Here is an 18,895-nt window from a genome sequence, read left to right as displayed (position 1 = left end):
TAAGTTTGAGCATGTGTTGACCCACTCTGGAAATGGAATACCTCTCTCTCTCTCTCTCTCTGGTGGTTGCCTACCTAAAGACAGCTAGAAGAGATGGAAAGGTCTTTGCCAAGCATTTGTTTGATGGGACCAAAAGGGTTTGATACACTTATCCAATCTCATATCGGTCTAATGGTATGGATCAAGAGTAAAAACATCAAGAAAACAAGGGTGAAATCCATCAAGATTGATATGGGCCAATCCATATCAATATCATAACAATATCTGCAGAGACTAATACCATGAACTTAAACCATGTTTACAATGATGGGATGACCTAAATCATCAAAATATCCGATTCTTAAAACCATGACCCAAACCCATCTTTGAAATTTTTTTTCTGAAGAATCGTAACCGTCGGATTCAGATCCATTCATATCTCTGGAAGTTCTGGTGAAAGGATTGATCACCTATTATCCAGATCGAACGGTTCAAAACTCAATTTCATCATCATTTTACCATAAGCTCGAGCTTTCCCGCGTCAGTTAACCGCGAAAACGGTTCTTCTCCTCGCTGACAGGCAAAAGGAAAAAAGGAAGCTTCACATATGGGATAAGCTTACTGTACGCCTTGGTGCACACTACGCTTATCTAAACCGATGAATGCACGTCGGTACTCGGTACTCGGTACTCGGTACTCGGTACCAATAGGAAATTGCTAACGTGCTGCGTGCAGGAGAGCACAGATGCGTACTGCGCATTGTGCGTATTACATAAACCAGGGTTCTATGATTGTAAGTTTCTCTCTCTTCTCCCTCTCTCTTTCTCTCTGTCGATCAAACCGTCTTTCTCTATCTGTTCTTCCAATCTACAAATCCAGAAACCTCTCCTTCTCTAATCTCTCTCTCTCTCTATTACCTGTCTGAAAGCGCCGTCAGATCTTCGACCAGATTGCTAAAGCGGTTTTCAATCTCCACTGCCGTTTTCTCTCTCTTAGAATCTATTAGTCTAATTTGGTCTTCTCTGTGGTTCTCTGTTTATTGACTATTGTTGGAATTGGGAAGGTGAACAATGGTGTGGGATGTGGTGAGCTAACTGATGAATTTATACAGTCATGGATCTAGAGAAATGGGCAGCGGCAATTTTGTGACTGAGAGTGGGTTATTAGGGTTTCAGTCATGGCACAGGAGGCTACTCAGAGCTGGTTATCCTCTTACGGGGGGATGTCCTCTGATAACATCAAGGGTTTGGTATTAGCACTGTCTTCGAGCTCTTTCATTGGTGCCAGCTTCATTATAAAGAAGAAGGGCTTGAAGAAGGCTGGAGCATCGGGAGTTAGGGCAGGTGAAACTGAATTTATAGTAAAGTTAGCTTATTTTTGTTCTGAAATTTGTGTTTCTTCTTGTTTTGAGTTTTAGTGGTAATGGACGGAATTGGGCGAGCTGGCTTGGTGTGGGATTTTATGCAATTGGTGGTATCTTATGCTTTTCAGTGAATTTATAAGCTATCATCATATAGTGTATATGATTGCTGGTTTGGTTGTAACTTAGCTTGCTGGAGCCTTTACTGTTACAGTGTTACTTTAGACCTTTCCATGTGTAGATCAAATCAAAGTAGGAATAAAATGCAGATGATTTAAAGAGGAGGGTTTGGGTATGAAACTTTTTATACTTTGAACTATGGGGTGGGGCATGTATTCAATTCTGATTTGGGTTAAAATAAATAAATATAAGAGCATAATCATAATGTCCAAAATGTCATTTAATTATGAATGGTAACGTTGTGGCCAATTTTCTGTCAAGGAGGGAGTTTGGAAGATTTGATCAGCTTAGTGAGTGCATCAAGTTTAGATTTCTCTGTGCAATTGCCTGAGGGGTCTGCGGTGGAGCATGCACTCAGTTTGTGGAAATCATGTCCAGTGACTAGGATCCTAAATCATGTTCCACTGACTATTGAAAATCATGTTAATTGTTAAATGGACCTCTGGTGGTCCAAATTGTGGTTCTTTTTGTTTAAATAATTTACAGAAGTATGCTTTTTTGGTTGGTTGGATCTTGGAGATGTTAAACACTTCCAATTTGGCGCAATTCTATGACATGTTCAGTAATAATGGGTGTGCACATCTTGTCTAATTGTCAGTACTTTCAATTGTGAGTGACAAAGTGGGGTGATTTCTTTCAGGGTTATGCAAGCATATCCTAGAACTTGTTCATATTGTATATCTTTCTTTTTTGGTAGATTGTTCATATTGTTTTTCTTGGGATTAGGACCCATACAAGATTATTTAGTCATGTATGGTTGAGTTGTGGCTAGTTTCTTGTCAAATGGACATTTTGAAGATTTTGCAATGCTTGTTAAAACTTTTGTTTTTGGTTGTTTGACAGATTGACTTCAGTTGGTGAGTTGTTCATCAGTGGAGGAATTGAGGCCTATATTTTTGTCCTTGAGTCTCTTAGCTTATGGGATGCAAGAGGCTGCTTAAACATCTCTCAATGGGTTGTTAGTGGTAGTGAAAAAAAATGGCTATTTTGGCTCTGGTTTTTATGAGACCCTATATGTTTTGGTTGATCATTTCATTTGTAACTATCGATTGGTCTGAGCCAATTTAATAAACAGCATCTGTTAAAAGAAATGTTAATATTGAAAAACACTATTTAAGTTGTCATAATAGTGCTGACTGCTTTGGAATTGATTTTCAATTGCTTTTTTAAATAGTAAAGTTTCTGATGGACAGGCATAGCACCTGGAACCAAAGGTTATGCATTTTGAACTAACCAATTCTCGACAATACAAGATCTTATAAATTTTCTTGTGATGTTGTATAATGCATGTTTTTTATGCTCTCTTACTTTTTCTTCTACAAGAGGCAGAGATGGATAAGTGATTTGAAAAATGTCCCAAATAAATATGCACTCTAATGAGGCAAAAAGCATAGCTGCATAAGTTGTGGGAAGGAAGGAACAACAGGAGTATCTATATGAGGGGAGCAGAAAAAGAATAATTTTTGTAATGTGTATCTTCTTTTTTGTTTGTGTGTGCATTTGTGCTTGTGTCTGTGTGTATGTGTATGTATGTTGGGTGGGTAATGTTGAAAAATTGGTAGCTTCAGAGACATATGTTATGCACTATTACCCTTTTCATGATTATGTGGGGTGGTATAACGGCAATGGTGAATCCTATATCAAATGATTGGACATTTACATGCTTTAACATTGACGCAGGGTGATCAGGGAACTTAAGTCTTGTTGGGATGGACTACAGGATTAAAGTAATCAGATCCTAGATGGGGAAATAGAATTAGGGATTAAAGCTCTCTAGGTTAGGTTGGTTAGGATTCTGGGTTCTGATTTGCTGATGGCTGGAGCGAGTATCAATTCTGATCTTGATAGTTGGGGACCAAAGGAAATAGTGATCAAGGTTCAGAGAAACAATTTAGGAGAGAATTATGTTTCAAGTGAGAGACATTGGATTGTGGGGGTTCACATTCAATAAAATAGTGAGTTCCTGTTTATTATTTTAGGATTTTCAGTCTTGAGGACATAATGTAGGGTTAGGATGTTGAGACTGGTTAGCATGGTTTAGGGCTAGGGAGGGTAGGGAACATTACATTGAACGATCTAACGGATGAAAGAGCCATGTTGTTGGTCTGACATGAAGAGTCAGGATGGAAGAGTTAGTCACTGAAACAGGGGGCAGAGAAGATGAGCAGTGGGGAGGAGGAAGCAATTGGTACTTCCAGTAAAAATAATGAACTTTTCTTTGAAAACCTTCTAAAAATAAGCTCATATACCGATCGTTAATTTTTCAGAATTGGTGCTTGTCCAGCCCTCACCATGGGATTCAAATAGAAATTACTCTTACATTTTGATTTACTATACAACTTAATAACCACTGGTGGATAAACTAGAACTGAATTATTAACATTTCCAGTTGCAAATAACTTTAGCTATGACTTTTTGCTTGCCTATATATGGAACAATTTACTGATTGATTCAGCTTATAAGGCCCAAACAACGTACTGATTACCACTAGAATACTAGATACACTCGGGTTGCATTGTTACTACTCCCAGTTACAATCATCCTCCTTTTTTGGTTTTGTCTTAGATTACCTTGTTTGACTCAAGTCTGAAACATTTAAGATTTTGAAATTGCCATACCTAAGACTCAACAGTGAATGAAACAAATTTGAATCACCAAACAGAGGATGAAGGGCCTTGGGCTGCCAGAAGGTCCAGATCTCTTATCTTGGACTTTTTAAGGTTCTAACATCTTGGACTGATGAGAACCTGGTGATCTCAAGAAGTCCTCTTTCGTTTTCTTGGGTAGGGAATGGATCAGTCCGTACAGCACACTCAATGACACGGGGCATACATTTGGTATGTCTGGTATTAAATAAGGTCAGGCAATCGGGAACTCACTTTTCTTGCCAGTCTATTACTATTGCATAGTTGTCCATGTGCTTTGTGTGTGCACTAATAGTACAATACATACCTAGTTACATCTATATGTCTGCCATGATTGCCACTTTCTTTTATGAACATGTCATCTTGTAAATTTCCATCCTTAAGATCATATTAGAAATTAAAACACTACTCTTTCCACAGGAGTTGGAGGTTATTCTTACTTATATGAACCACTTTGGTGGACGGGCATGATAACAAGTAAGTTTTTTTCATTCTTTCTCTTCAGTGGATTAAAAATTAGATTGTTTTTTCGAGTTATAAAATATAGGTGACAAGTTTTAGTAATTAAAGTTTTATATTCATTAATTAAGTGGAGTAATTCTAAATTCTTTTCATGTTAAGGGTACTGCATTACTTACCTAATGATAGGAGTCAGTCAGTCAGAAGTTGAGTTTGAGTCACATTTAAATTTTGTTCAATTTTAGATTACAACTAGGATTGTTTTGAGTCTATATATTTGAATGCATGTAACCATCAATTCTCAGATTGGAATGGAAATTTTTTAGTTTTCTTTTTAGATTGTGTGCTGCTGTGCATGCATGGGAGACTGTTGTCAGAACCAGCCATGACCTTCTTCTTCTTCTCTTCTTTTTCTTCCTCTCACTGGTGATCCAGGTATGTTCTATCCTCATAAATGTTCTATTCTGAGGTGTGTTCCTTCTCATAATCTTCTTCCCTGTTCTTCTCTTCCGTTCCTTCTGAATACTGCTCTTCTTTCTTTTTGTTTCCTCTCCTGTTTAAATTTGGTGGGTACCCTGTTTTCCTGACAAGTTTTAGCCCACTTCATTTGATCATATCTTATTCATTTTAGTTCTAATTCATCCCAGATTTGGTATTTTAGTTTCTGCTACTAATTTCTCATGAATCCTGACAATAGCCTGATATTAATTCCTCCTTGTCAACAGATCTGAAGTAATTGCTCCGTTTTCTGGTTTCCCTACAACCAGCATGCAGTACCTCCTCTAGCCTTATTAAAATATTATACTCTGGCCTGGAAGTAATCAGCAGACCGTGGTGATTCTATTGCTGAAGTTACAGTCCAGTTTCATCAGAATTTGCCAACTTCAGCCATCTTTTAAGACCCATGTTTTACCATCTCTTCTCTCCCTTTCTAATTTCTGAAGTCAGTGAACTATTTACTTAGAAATGCAATCGTTGGGTAGTGTTTGGTGAAACCAAAATAATCCATTTTTTTTAAACTGCATTAAATTTTCTGGGATCTGTTCTCAGTTTTTCGTCATATTTTTCAATCAGATTTTGATCCAACGTGTGATCCCAACCTTTGATCTTCTAGAGTCCATTCTAGAATCTACACTGTGGACCCCACCAGTAAGATTGGCTATACATCCATATGAAACTTCAACTGTTTAGTCTTTTCTGTCTTAGAGAAGGAACTCTTATACTGAATTCCAGCTAAAGCTTTCTGTTTCCAGTATGTTTGGCATCGGAATTGATGACATCTAAATCATCTTGTTTTTCACCAGATGATATGTATATGGCAGTTGATGATTGTTTTTTTAGTCTATCAAAAGCTTGTAATTAACAATTTGTCTGGATACTGGATAATTGCACAGCATGAATAATTTGTTCCTCATAACCCTAGTCCTAATTAAGGATATAGAATCAAAGAGCTGCTGCTTAAATAAGGCCCAGATTATAGTATTCAGTATAGAAGATAATGGACTCAAGGGGGATAATAGTAAGGTAACAGTAAATAAATGTGGTAAACAATAAGAACTGAATTAGGGTTTACGGAAAAATTAAATAACTTTCAAGTCGCAGATAAGAACGGTCCCAGATTTGAACTCTGTGTGTCCTTATGGGCTACTGTGTTATACGGTTCAATCGAGACTGATTTCTCAGTGACATCAGATTTGTAAATCTGGTCAAAGAGCTATTATCAAAAATAGACAATAATAGAAATGATAACGAGGAAAATGAATCAATAAGATAGGACATCTTTGAAGATGTTAATGTAAAAGAGATGTTAGGACTAGAGAACTGATGGAAACTAATATTGGAAACAAGGTTTTTAATAAAATCGTAGCAGGAAGATGATTTCAGAAACACAGTACGGAACAAGACAAAAGCAGAGTAATGAGAAGACAAAGTAGAATAGCAATTTATGAAGGTAGAACAGACACTGAAAAACGTTAAAGATCTGACCTGAAATGCATCAAAAGTGGCTTTCTGTAGCCTACTGTAACAGAGGTGATTGATGAAGAAAGGGACTGAACAGGGACAGAAGAAGAATAATCAATAAGGAGAGAGATGAGAGAATTTTAGGGAGGAAAATAGATAGAAAGCGGCACACACACTTCACTTCTATTTATCCAAATCAAATCCATGCATGGAGTTACAGCATAGGATGAGAAAAGTATAAATCTAATTGAAATAGGACTCCTAAACCAAATCCTAGCATGACGCCTCTAAAACTCACCATATGACTCATAAGTATCTTATGTCATTAACTAAAGGATGTCTTAAAGGACTCCAAAATTACAATCCTGTGCCCCAAGTAAAACAAATACAATTTACCAAGCCCCTTGAGCCAAATATTGAACTGGCATCCTTCATGTTTGGTGCTGGACCTCTTGAGCTTAGGCTTCCACCATAGTTGTCACGGCGTCAAATCGATCCAAGGCGGTGGAGGGGTGGCTAATCGATTTGGTGATGAATTGCCCGATATGGCGTTGCCATGGCGGTCAAATCACCCATGTGTCATTTTTTTCTTTTCCCTATTTTCTAATGTTATTTAGCATGCTATAAGCCTACAATATATACTCTACAAATTATCTACAGCAAGTTGTAACTTAATAACTTATAAAACAGAGCATTAAACTCCTCAAGAGCTGTCTAAATGTCCAAGACTGTTGCTAAGCTCAACCAACAAAAGGCTTGGTTGTCACAATTTTTTTGAGGCTACATAGTGCAGCATAAGTACCTGAAAACAGCTCACTGTCTCAAAAAGAAATGGAAGAAAACTTTTTATGCCCAAGAGTTCCTATAAATTCCTTTACAAAACAGAGCCAATAAGCATACATAAATAGCAGTGTATGATAACTCACAACTGAGTGTTGACAATTGACAAAGAAGTAACAATGCCTTACACCACTGGAAAATTTTCAACCTGTGAAATTGAACACAGAATAACATATCATCCAACTAGGAACTGCAACTGAAAAATAGAATTATTACAACTACTGCCCCGCTGAAGAGAAGAAAGAGAGGATGAAGGAGAAGGAGAAACAGAGGAGGATGAAGGAGAAGGAGAAGCAGAGAAGAAGACGAAGAAGAAGGAGAAACAGAGTCACAGACGTGAGACGTCTCATGTCGCAGAGATTCAGAGAAGGAGAAGGAGAGAAGAACTGAAGAAGAAGAGGGAGAAAGAGAAGCTGAAAAGAGAAGAATCGAGCCGTCGGGGTCGAGGGTTCAGCTGAGGGGTTTTCTTCTTTTGGGGATTTTCAGTAGAAAAATCGAGACTTGAGTGAGAGAATGAGAAAATAGAGATTGACTTGGTCGAGGCCCGAGGGTTTTGTTTCGTTGTTATTTTTCACCTGCCAATCAAAATATAGGAAAAAGAATATTTTTAATAAGTTAAAAAAAGTACCAAAAATCGATCGCCTAGTGCTTCCGGCATGAAATGGCGTCTACGGCGCTGCCTATCCAACTCTGGCGACCGCCATTCGAGACTCATACTAATCGTACCAGCGCCATGTGATGATTTTACCGCCGGGATGCCAAAACGCTGCCTAGGCGACGCCGTGACAACTGTGGCTTCCACAGTGTGTCAGTCATACTCATCTAGCCATTGGATGGCTGCTGCATCAATGGACTTGTAGTAATTTAATGTGTCTTGATGTCAACAATCTACTCAACACGGTCCTGCGTTTTTGAGGTGACAAGAAGAGTTTCTTGGTCTGACTGACTGTTGGATGCGAAGGTTCCCCATTTGAATAGCCATATGTCAAGTTTCAGCTTCGAGCTCTATATTGCCCACCATGTTAGGACTTTTATACTTGTATTTTAGATGACCAAAGCAATTACTCTAAAACTGCCAAAATTTTGTCAACCAATTTTATACCAGTATTGAAGAAGCAGATTGGACTGTGCTTTCAGAACCTGAAAAAACTTGATTCCTGAAAAATTTGAGGTCAACAGAGCTGCTGAACCTGAAAAAAACTTGATTCCTGAGTAAGTGGAACTCCTAATAACTCAAAACAGAAATGAATAAGTATAATAAAATCTGATTTTGATAGTATTAATTTCTTAATTTTCTATAATTAATCATTAAAAATTACTTACTCATGATTTACTAAAAATGATCAAGTTAATAATTACTTACAATAGTAAAAAGAATTTACTTTAATCAGTAAGTAAAACATAATAATGTAATAACTTCTACGAGATAACCTTACAATCCTATACTCGTACAGAAATGCAGTAATTCCATGATTTCACTAGTGAAAACAACTCAAAAGAAAACTTATGGCAGATAATAACTTGGCTGGCCTGGTTAACATCACTGTGTGAGGCATGTGTAAGTCTGTTAAGGTTTCTTTGCTACGAAACTGTGTGTGGTACATGATTTGGTTGGACTCTTCAGAATGTTGATTGCACTTTTCCTGTGTCTAGTATCTGTTTCAAGCAATACTTAGTACTTTAGTGATTAATAGTAGAAGTAGATCATTTTGGTCTCCTTTATGAATTACATGAACCCTATTAATTTTTATGTACGACTGATTTGAGTGCTAATTCCTTAACTACCATTGCAACAGTGATTGTTGGGGAAATTGCTAATTTTGCTGCATATGCATTTGCGCCAGCAATCCTGGTCACTCCACTTGGCGCACTCAGCATTATTATCAGGCATGTGGAAAAATCATGTAACAAGATATAATATATATTATGTTTCTCTAATTATGAGTGAGTTTCTCTATTATGAGTGCTAACGTTCACATTATGTTGCAGTGCTGTACTTGCGCATATTATCTTACGGGAGAAGCTACATATTTTTGGCATTCTTGGTTGTGTTCTGTGCGTCGTGGGCTCAACAACTATTGTTTTACATGCTCCTCAAGAACAGGAAATTGAATCTGTGACACAAGTATGGGATCTTGCTACTGAGCCAGGTATTTTTCAACGTGTGGGGATATTTCTCACTGTTTCTGATGCTATTTCAATGTTGAATTTGGGACAAGTTGGAATTTATTCTTTTATAATGCATTTCTCTGCTAAATATTGTTTTTGGCGTTGATCAGTTTTTTTTTTTTGGCTTCTTCTGCAGCTTTTCTTTTTTATGCAGCTTTGGTATTAGCAGCAGTTTTTATACTTGTAGTCCATGTTATCCCACAGTATGGGCAAACACATATAATGGTCTATATTGGGGTGTGTTCACTTGTAGGTTCTCTATCGGTATGTATGCAATAGTTGGTTCCTTTTATTGTAAAATTTCCCCTTTTTACTGGTGCTGCTGGGTATTGCTATTGGTCCTATTGAAAACATGGTATTTCTTGACAGGTCATGAGTGTTAAAGCATTAGGAATTGCTTTGAAGTTAACATTCTCAGGAATGAATCAGCTTATGTACCCCCAAACATGGATATTTGCTGTTGTTGTAATTACTTGTGTTATCACACAAATGAACTACTTAAACAAGGTAATTAACTCTTTTGCAGTTTCTTTTTTGCATCCTTCTCCATCATCCAAACCATTAATATACTTCACTACAGCTACCGAAGTAAAATGTTAATGCTTCCAAACTGTGGAGCACAACACATGTTCTACGAATATGATGCTTTTTAAGAATTGTCAAACACTTAAGAATTGTCCATCTTGTGACTATTATGCATCTACTATTTCTTTCAAGTCAGATATGTTCGCTTTTTTTTTACTTGAGAATAATTGACTTTTTTTTGTTCCCTGGCTCTACATTGAGCTCATGTAACATGATTAATTTTGGAAACTACTATGTTTCCAGAATCACATTGGCTTAGGGATTTTAAGAATCAGGATATGAGAAACTCTGGCCTACACCTTCAAGGTTTTCAGTCTAGGCAATGAAAAGGTGTTATTGTTTCCTGAATTATGTGGATTGCCATCAACAGATCCTCTTCTGCATCTCTTTTCTTATCTCCTTCAAAATGTAGAGTCCAAGTAATTTGTCTAGAGATGAATAACGATTTTATTGAAAGAGATAATTATGAGAACATGTTATTGATACAACAACATGAAAGAAATCAGAAACCAAGCCTCAGTGTCGCAATTTCAAAATCACAAAATAGCAGCCAGTTACGATGGAACACCTCCCTCACAATCCCTTATTGTGCGAGATCATTTGCCACTCTACTTTCTGATCTCAGCTTCCAGTGATAGAGAGAAACGACGAGAGGTCAAAATAGAAACTTCTTATGCTTCTCATTTTAAGGTTCCCAATTCATCTCTCTACAATGTAGAAGTGTTGCTTTTTTTTTTGGGGTTGGGGGGGGGGGAAATTGTGGTTTTATGGCTGGGTTTGAGTGATACCAGGAAATTGGTGCAGTATATATCAGGAATATACCTTTCTACTTGGATTGGACATATAAGCATAGCTAGGTTTCTACTTAAGTTTCTTCTATCAAAGACTATAAATGCACAAACCTAGCTCCAGTAGTTAGGAACATACAAGCAAGGAATTGTTAAAATTCTTCTTGTGGATGCTTTATTTCTTTTTACATCTTTGATCTTGGCATCCTGATCACATGTAATTCTATTTCAAATGCCACTCTTTATGCATGTGATACTACACACGCACACGTCCCACTCATTCTTTTGGTTTTTAATTTCTAATATCATTCAGTGATCATTTGAATGTTTCTAATTAAATAAAAATTCCATTTTGCATCTTTATTGCAGGCACTTGATACTTTCAACACTGCTATTGTATCACCTATCTACTATGTGATGTTTACATCATTAACCATTTTGGCCAGTGTGATCATGTTTAAGGTAACAGTTTCTGCCAGTTGAAGTGTATCAGTATTTGTCAATTGTCATATTTGCATGACCTGCCATATTGATTACGTGGGTATGTATCATGCATATCCAAAACATTTAACATCTCCTTTTAGTGCAAGAAACATGAAATATTATGGAACTTGGTTACATATTTTGAGAATCCATAGCATTCAATCTGATAGTGATTGTTTCAAAGCATGGGGCATTTCTTTCTCTCTGTTTGATGGTTTTGCTTGAACTAGAGATCCAATGTTACCTTGTAGAGCTATCTCCCTTTATTATCTGTTGTGACTACTGTGGTGCAATTTAATTTATTTGGTACAAGTTGTGCATGACAATTAGTGGCCAGGAATAGCCGAATTTATTTACTGATTAAAATGACCTTTAAAAGAAGATTAAGGAGACTTGTTTACCTATTCACAAAAATTATTTATCACTGCTTCTGAATCTTGATTCCAGCAGGAATTGAGATTCTTTGAATTTGCTTACCTTTTCTTCTAATAGTGTGTTAAAACCATGGTTGTAAGTTTCGACCGAAACTTAACAACTAGGTTTCAACGGGTCTGAAATGAAACCAAGGCTTGGAAACACTGTGGACCGGGCCAAATCCGAGACCAAGAATCGAGTCCAGATCTGGTTGGGTCTAGTAGGATAATTAGATATTTTTCTTGAGATGATATGCAATATTTTATTTATTTTATTTGATAAGAGAGAGCTATGTAGGGAAGTTGCAGTTTCCTAGTTGATTATTTGTTTTCTATTTGGAGTTGGTTTCTAATTTGGGAGTTTTAGTTTCTTATATATGCTGTAACTACAAAAGGAATTTTCATATTTGAATAATGGAATGATTTGGATTGAGAAGCCTGCTGACATTCCTATTTGGAGTTGTTTTCTAATTTTGGGAGTTTTAGTTTCTTATATATGCGGTAACTACAAAAGGAATTTTCATATTTGAATAATGGAATGATTTGGATTGAGAAGCCTGCATGTCTGCGCTTGTGCGCCCTTCCCACTGTAGGAGTGTTCTTCATTCCCTGATGCAGTTACAAGAAGGATTAAATATGACTTTCTGTTTAAAAAAAAAAATCTTATCTTATTCATGTTATTAGAATCATACGAAGGCAAGAGTCCAGTTTTATTTGAATTTTTCTTCTGTTTTAGATTAGATAGAGTTAAGAGGCAAGTTATGATTTCAGTTTTAGGGTAGGATTAGGATTTCTTTTGTTTTAATCTATATTATGAGAGCATGAAAGCAACAATTCTTAGTTGGATTTTTTATTGAAACTGAATGGAAGTGCTTACCAGTGCTGCCAAGAGCTGCATATTTTCTCTCCTCTGAAATGTCTCTCCCTACCTTGCCACTGTTGTATTCATACACAACCCTTGCTCTTACCGTGATTTACAGCCCCTATCATTGGTGTCGATACCTGCTGATACACTTCAGATCAGTTTCTGATTTTAAGAGGTCATTCCCGCGATTGAAACGACTCCACCCTACACAGATTTGAGTCGTGATCTGATCTCTGCAGGAAGTTCCAACCATAACTTCAAAATCTGGTTCTGTCCTTGTGCTAGATCTGAGTACAGAAGTTCTACTTCCTCTTTTGAGTTATCTTACCCAGTTCGAAGAAGTTTTTCTGCCCTTACTGTTTTAAAGTGAGGTTGAAGAAGCAGCTTCATCCTTAATATTAAAAGGCCCTTTTCTCTTATTTACAGAAAGCCCTGCACTGGTAATTTCTCTTACACTTTGATCCCTTTTTACATTACATATGAGGCGAGAATTGTTTCAGGATTTACAGAATTGCCACCTTTCTCTTGTAATTGGATTTAATTGTCTACGGGGGCCCATAAAGGATCCAAATAGGGTTTTCGAACCTTGGATCCACATCATTCCTCTTCCTTCTGTTCTCCTTTTCTTCTTCTTCTTCCTCCCTTGTTTCTCCCTTTTATTTCTATTCTAATCTTGTTTGCTCTTTCATTGGTGGCCAATACTCTGTTCTAGCAGCTATTTGAAACCCTCAAGATAGAGCTGTATCTCACTTGACACCCCTTCTTTCATTTTCAAATTCACTGACGTGAATCCTCATCTTAGGACGACTCAAATCCTAGGTACTTGTTCCCTAAGTCATCCTTTGTTATGGGAAACTTGCCTGTAACCAAGGCTGGATTTGAGTTTACCGAAGCAACAGTTCAGGGTTCTTTTATTCTGCTGATTGATCCCATCTTTGCTGGTTAATACTTGCATTCAAAGGGGCTATGGACTGCAATTAGTTGCCTGAAATTTTAGGTTAAACGTTGGTCCTTTGAGTGGGATCTTGTGCTACCTCTAGTTGCTGGTTGTCAAGAGGTTGAAGAAAACCTCAGCATATGAGCAAATCTCCTCTTTTTTTCTGTCTTTCCCTTATTACCCCTTCATTCTCCCTTTATTCCCCTTGGGCCTTGTTTTAAATTTTATTCCAAGTCTGTTTCTAAACAATAAATCCTAATAGCTTGTATCTTTTCCCCTTTTACATACCAAGTACCCCCTCTAATATTCTGGTCAATTACCAGATCACCACTCCCCCTTTGCAATGTTGATTTACTTACTGTTTTGCCACTAATGCTCTTGATTTGAGTCTTCTATTACTTGGGTGGGCCCAAAGCAAACCCGAACAGGGTTTTTGAAACCCTGGTATTGCATCACCTATGGCCTTATACATGACCTTATGAAATATAGCTTTTAGTTTTTTGAAACTTTGGCTGCTGTGGATTCAATAGCTTCTTCTGTCGATTTAGTAGTGGGTTTGGTGGATTGCAAGCCTATTTATCTTCCTTTATTTCTATCTTTCTCTCAATCATTGGTCAGAATTTTCTGTTCTCTATACCCTGCTGCATATCTGATTTTTTTTTTTTCAAGGATCGATTCTGTTCTGTTGCAAACAGCATACTAGTTACTGTTCTATTTTGGTTTAACTGAACTTTGAGATTTGTTACCTTGTTTTCTGAAGTTCTGTTATCAGTTCTAATATTTTTGGTCGATTGGTACTGGTTCTAGTTCTTTTCGTCTCTTTCCTAGTGGCACTAGGATTCTTCTACATTTTTCTATTCTGTTATCAGACTTTGTACAAAGTAATGTAGATCAGTCCAGCAGCAGCAGTAGATCTGGCCTTACCTATCAAAGGAGGAAGAAGGGCTCGGCCTAGTGATGGCGGGTCCTCCTAGTTAGATAGTGTTTTATAGTCCTACTTTACTTGAGTCCCACTATGCCTTGTCATTTTTTGAGTAGGAGTTAGACCCTCTATAAACGAGGCACCGCTGTAAGTTTTTTAATACAACTGAATGAATAATAGTTGCAGCCAATTTGCTCCAAAATTCTGAAAAGGAATTCCTCAACAACTGAGATAGCTGTGGGTGAGAGGCCCAAGGCGTAGCCATACCCACACCTATCCCATCCCCTTTCTCTTCTCTTCTAATCCGATTTGACAGTGTGTGAATTGAGTGTTCTAATACTTAATTGGACACCAGCATTCACTTCTGACTGAAGAAATAGTGACAATACCTCCCTGGACAGAATCGAATTCAGCTGAAGAAGCTTGGGTTCTGGAAGAACAGATAGTGCTACATCTCCCTGTCCAACCACCTGATCAGCCAACCCATTTGGGTTTTTATTTCCCATCACTGGACCTTCCTTCGATTCAAGTATCAGCTCCATCTGAGCTCTCCAACCCTATCCGCAGGTCACCCCTCCATAACCCTATTTTGGATTTATTTCTCAAGACTGATTTCAGATTTTTGTGCTATTTGATCTGGTTTTATTGGAGCTTTAAGGGACAACACTGGGAGTTATTGAGTCTCAGTTACCCTTACATTACAGAGCCTGCAGGCTGATTCTGTTAGTAGAATAGACTATTCGACTAAAGGTTTGGTCTGTTATGAAATACTGAGTTCTGTTATTGAAGTCCTCAAAATTCTGGTTTTTCCAACTTCAAGTGGATTTTTTTTACAGATTTTCTTATTGACACCCCCTTGTAACCTTATTTTTTTGTCCTTTTGATATTACAAGTAATTTTCTTTTCAATGATGGTAATTATTGTCATTTCACATATATTATTTGGAATATGTGCATGACAATGTCACCTTATGATAATGACATAATGATATGTCACTTTCAAATTATTTTTGTAAACCTCTTATACCCAACTTAAAGAACTTTTGAGTATGAGAAAAGGGGCAATTAAAAGAGGTTTCAAGTACTTAATATGCCGATAGAGGTCTCATTCAGACACTCCCTTTTTTGTGTTTTCTGGTGTAAAAGTTTTTAAGTTTTTTTTATCCCCGTAATTTTATACTTGCACATTAGGATTTGCTGATAATAGCAATTTGTTGCTATTTTTCTTCCTCATTCCTCATGTAGAAAAAAAAACAATCTGGTGTCCTTGTGGCAATCTTGTCTTTTTAAGTTGTTGCCACTTGTTCTTTCATGCCCTCATGACTTAGAGGAAAGTCCACTTAATTTTCTAGACTTGTGTCGGACTAATTTCAATATGTGCCAAAAGATGTATGGAGAAGTTCCCATGTGAAAACTTCGGCTTTCCTCTATCAAGCCAATCATCATCTTGAAAATCAACCTATCTGGCCTGAGGTGATTTCGACACAAAGTGCTACAAATATACGATATAATAAGATGATCTCATATGAATTATATATGGATTATGAATCTCCTCTAGGATATAATAAGTTAATCATGTTTTAATAAGCTGTCTGGAATTGGTATTTATGTTTGCTTTAGGTCTTTTGATGCTGTTAAAAAATAATCTAGAAAATACAGAATAGTTCTATTGCAAAAATAATGAACCAACTCAACCAAGTACAAGATAACAAGGGTCCTCTCACCACTTAACCGTGGGCTCTCTTGGGGATTCACTCACCCAAGTGTGGGACTCACTCATCACAAGAAAGCCTCAAACTCATGTTGGGGCTCACATGACACACCCGAAGTACAAAATACAAAATCATTCACTTATTCTTCTTCAAGCCAAAAAAGGAAAAGAGCCATTGGAATAGAGCTGTTGGAGAGAGGGAGAACGGGAAGAAAAGTGGTCATGAGTGTTTACGTCAAAGATTCTTTTTATTTTCTGTAATTTGTTATTTTTGTATGTGGATTATGAATCAAGGTCATCAAGGTGTCGCCTGGGCCTACGGTGATGGAGGATGGTAAAAAATCAAGGCGACACCAGCAAGGTGATGCCTAGGCAACCAAGGCAACAGTCCAGGCCGAGCCGCCTGGGCGCCTTGGTGACGCCTTGATAACTATGTTATGAATCTCCTGTAGGATGAGTTGATCATGCTTTAAGAACTCTTTCTCTGCTGTCCATGCTTACTTTGGGTCTTCACATTGAAAGTTTATATATATATATATATATATATATGTTTTTCCATAATTTGTTTTTCATTCTCCTTTTCCCCTTTGGGTTAAACCCTCTATATATATACACACTATTAAAACGTGGAAACATGGTGGCTTATTATGGGGCTGATTTGTATGAGGGTTGCTCACATGGGGCTGACCTACTATGTTTGTCCTCATTTGTGTACCCAATATGAGTATGTCAGCAATGTCCCTTATATCAATATCTCAGTTAATTGGTGGAGATATATTTTGAGTGGCCTACTCCAGAAAGTATAATTCGGATGGTATTTTCCAATTATTTTTGTCTATCCAGGCTTCATGGTTTCATAAATCTAGTCCACTGATTCAATGCAATTTAAAATTTTCATGACCTAGTGCTGAAATTTAGTCTTCCATCTAAATTTAAATGTTTGCAATTTCTTACTTGCCCTTTTACCTTTTCAGGACTGGGATCGGCAAAATCCAACACAGATTGTCACAGAAATGTGTGGGTTTGTGACTATTCTGTCTGGGACGTTCCTTCTTCACAAAACCAAGGACATGGTGGATGGTATATGTTTTTCTTGCTTTACTTATTTATTGTATGGAGGAATACTAGCTTTACTTGTTTCTAAAGTTAGGTACAGCCTACATGCCTTCTACCTTGTGACGTGTTCTCTTTGCAACTTCATAAATGTTGAGAAAAAAATTCAGAAAAAGGTGCGAAGAGAGGAATAAAACTAGCATCAGAACAAATTGTCTCCATCATCCTTTGACCTTCAACTTCTCTGACCTAAAAACAGCATCAATTTATTTGCCTTTCCTCTCTTTGTTGGTCTACATCTCTTAGTTACTTTGAAGTCTTTTGATTCACAGAAAATCAAAGGAATGCACCCTCTGTCATAAGACAATCCATTGTTGCTGTGACCAACGATAGACAGAATGAAACTGATGCCTTAGAGAAGGCGATAAGATCTCTGTCATGCTTGTTCTCTTATTCAGTCTATTTTATCTTAATATCCTCGTATATATCTCATGTAAATCTTTACAAGCCATCTGGACAATTGGGTTGTTCTGCTCAATCTAGTGTTGTGGTTGGGCTGAGGGTTGTTCTGCTCAATCTCTCTCTCTCTATATATATATATATATTTGTCCAATCGGTAAATTACCCAATAGACAATACACGTGTCCCGATGTCAAAGGCTTGTAAGCTTTATCAGCTTTAGAAGCAGCAGAGCTTACATTCCTCTTATGTTATTTAGTCACACTTGATTTCTGTACTAATGAAATGATACTGTTGATGTATGCCTTAACAGGTCCATTGATCTCCCGCCTCTCTCTCTCTAAGCACTCAGATATGGATGGGTTAGATCCTGAAGGCATCCCCCTTAGGTGCCCAGAATCTTTGCGGTCGCCGTAATTCGTCGTTAATTTATCTTGCTTTCTTTTATACATTTTGGGGGAGGCACCTGATTGTCACCAACCTGTACTTCAAATGTTTGATCAACACGGTCATATATTTTCTGGTACAATTAGAAGGCCAGGAGGGTTTCTTGGATCAAATGGGACGATAGCTTTTGGCAAAGGGTTGTACCCTCCAAGTTTTCCCCACGGCTTGTGAGGTATTTCTGCAAATGTAATTCTGAGCATGTTGGTGATAAATAGTGTATTTTAGATTTTGAAATGTTTCAAGAATCCATGATATTTTTACGGGGAAAAAAAAGAAGAGAAATTGTTGGTGAACAAAACATGTGCAGCGATTCTTTTAGGATATGGTCCTCAAGAATTATTGTTGATGAGGTGGTCTGTGATGTTCTTGATTTTAGGCTTAAGCTGTGTTGAAATTATGACTCTTCAGGCTTTGCTGTGGCGGTCATGGTGAACTAATTCTTTTTGTTGAGTTAATAATTGCAGTTCATTGAGGCGAAAATCACTTTTTAGACATGGTAGTCAACAAGGAACTATATCTTTCTCCATGACTAGTGAACTTGATGTGCGTATATTTCACTAGATTCTAGAACATGTACCAAAGGTGCTAAATTAGGTGAGGCCTAGACAAGTTTCGAGTTGAATTTGGGGTGTTTGGGTG

At 37.3% G+C, this 18,895-nt stretch overlaps 1 protein-coding gene across 3 annotated transcripts; it reads left to right on the top strand.

The window, feature by feature from the left end:
• Positions 1 to 712: 712 nt before the first annotated feature.
• Positions 713 to 18,556, top strand: LOC122089413 (probable magnesium transporter NIPA4). 3 transcript variants are annotated; one of them, XM_042659119.1, is made up of 10 exons: positions 1,185 to 1,322; positions 2,363 to 2,376; positions 4,585 to 4,641; positions 9,222 to 9,312; positions 9,415 to 9,575; positions 9,731 to 9,858; positions 9,964 to 10,101; positions 11,337 to 11,429; positions 17,272 to 17,377; positions 18,123 to 18,556. In XM_042659119.1, the coding sequence occupies exons 3-10, from the start codon at positions 4,632 to 4,634 to the stop codon at positions 18,224 to 18,226; spliced, it is 831 nt and encodes a 276-aa protein (XP_042515053.1). In that variant the 5' UTR covers positions 1,185 to 1,322; positions 2,363 to 2,376; positions 4,585 to 4,631; the 3' UTR covers positions 18,227 to 18,556. The 3 variants fall into 3 exon arrangements, with proteins under 3 accessions (XP_042515052.1, XP_042515053.1, XP_042515054.1); XM_042659118.1 differs by lacking the exon at positions 2,363 to 2,376 and having other exon boundaries at positions 713 to 1,322; XM_042659120.1 differs by lacking the exon at positions 1,185 to 1,322 and having other exon boundaries at positions 2,366 to 2,484.
• The last annotated feature ends 339 nt before the right edge of the window (positions 18,557 to 18,895 follow it).

This window comes from Macadamia integrifolia, chromosome 9 (assembly GCF_013358625.1).
Source record: "Macadamia integrifolia cultivar HAES 741 chromosome 9, SCU_Mint_v3, whole genome shotgun sequence".
NCBI lineage: Eukaryota > Viridiplantae > Streptophyta > Magnoliopsida > Proteales > Proteaceae > Macadamia > Macadamia integrifolia.
Note: the sequence above shows the minus strand (reverse complement) of the source record. Positions and strands in the feature narration are given on the sequence as shown.

Coding starts and splice junctions, on each gene's coding strand:
- LOC122089413 (XM_042659118.1), top strand. CDS start 1,157: ATGGCACAGGAGGCTACTCAGAGCTGGTTATCCTCTTACGGGGGGATG. Junction 4,642..9,221: donor GTGGACGGGCATGATAACAA/GTAAGTTTTTTT, acceptor CCATTGCAACAG/TGATTGTTGGGGAAATTGCT. Junction 9,859..9,963: donor CACTTGTAGGTTCTCTATCG/GTATGTATGCAA, acceptor ATTTCTTGACAG/GTCATGAGTGTTAAAGCATT.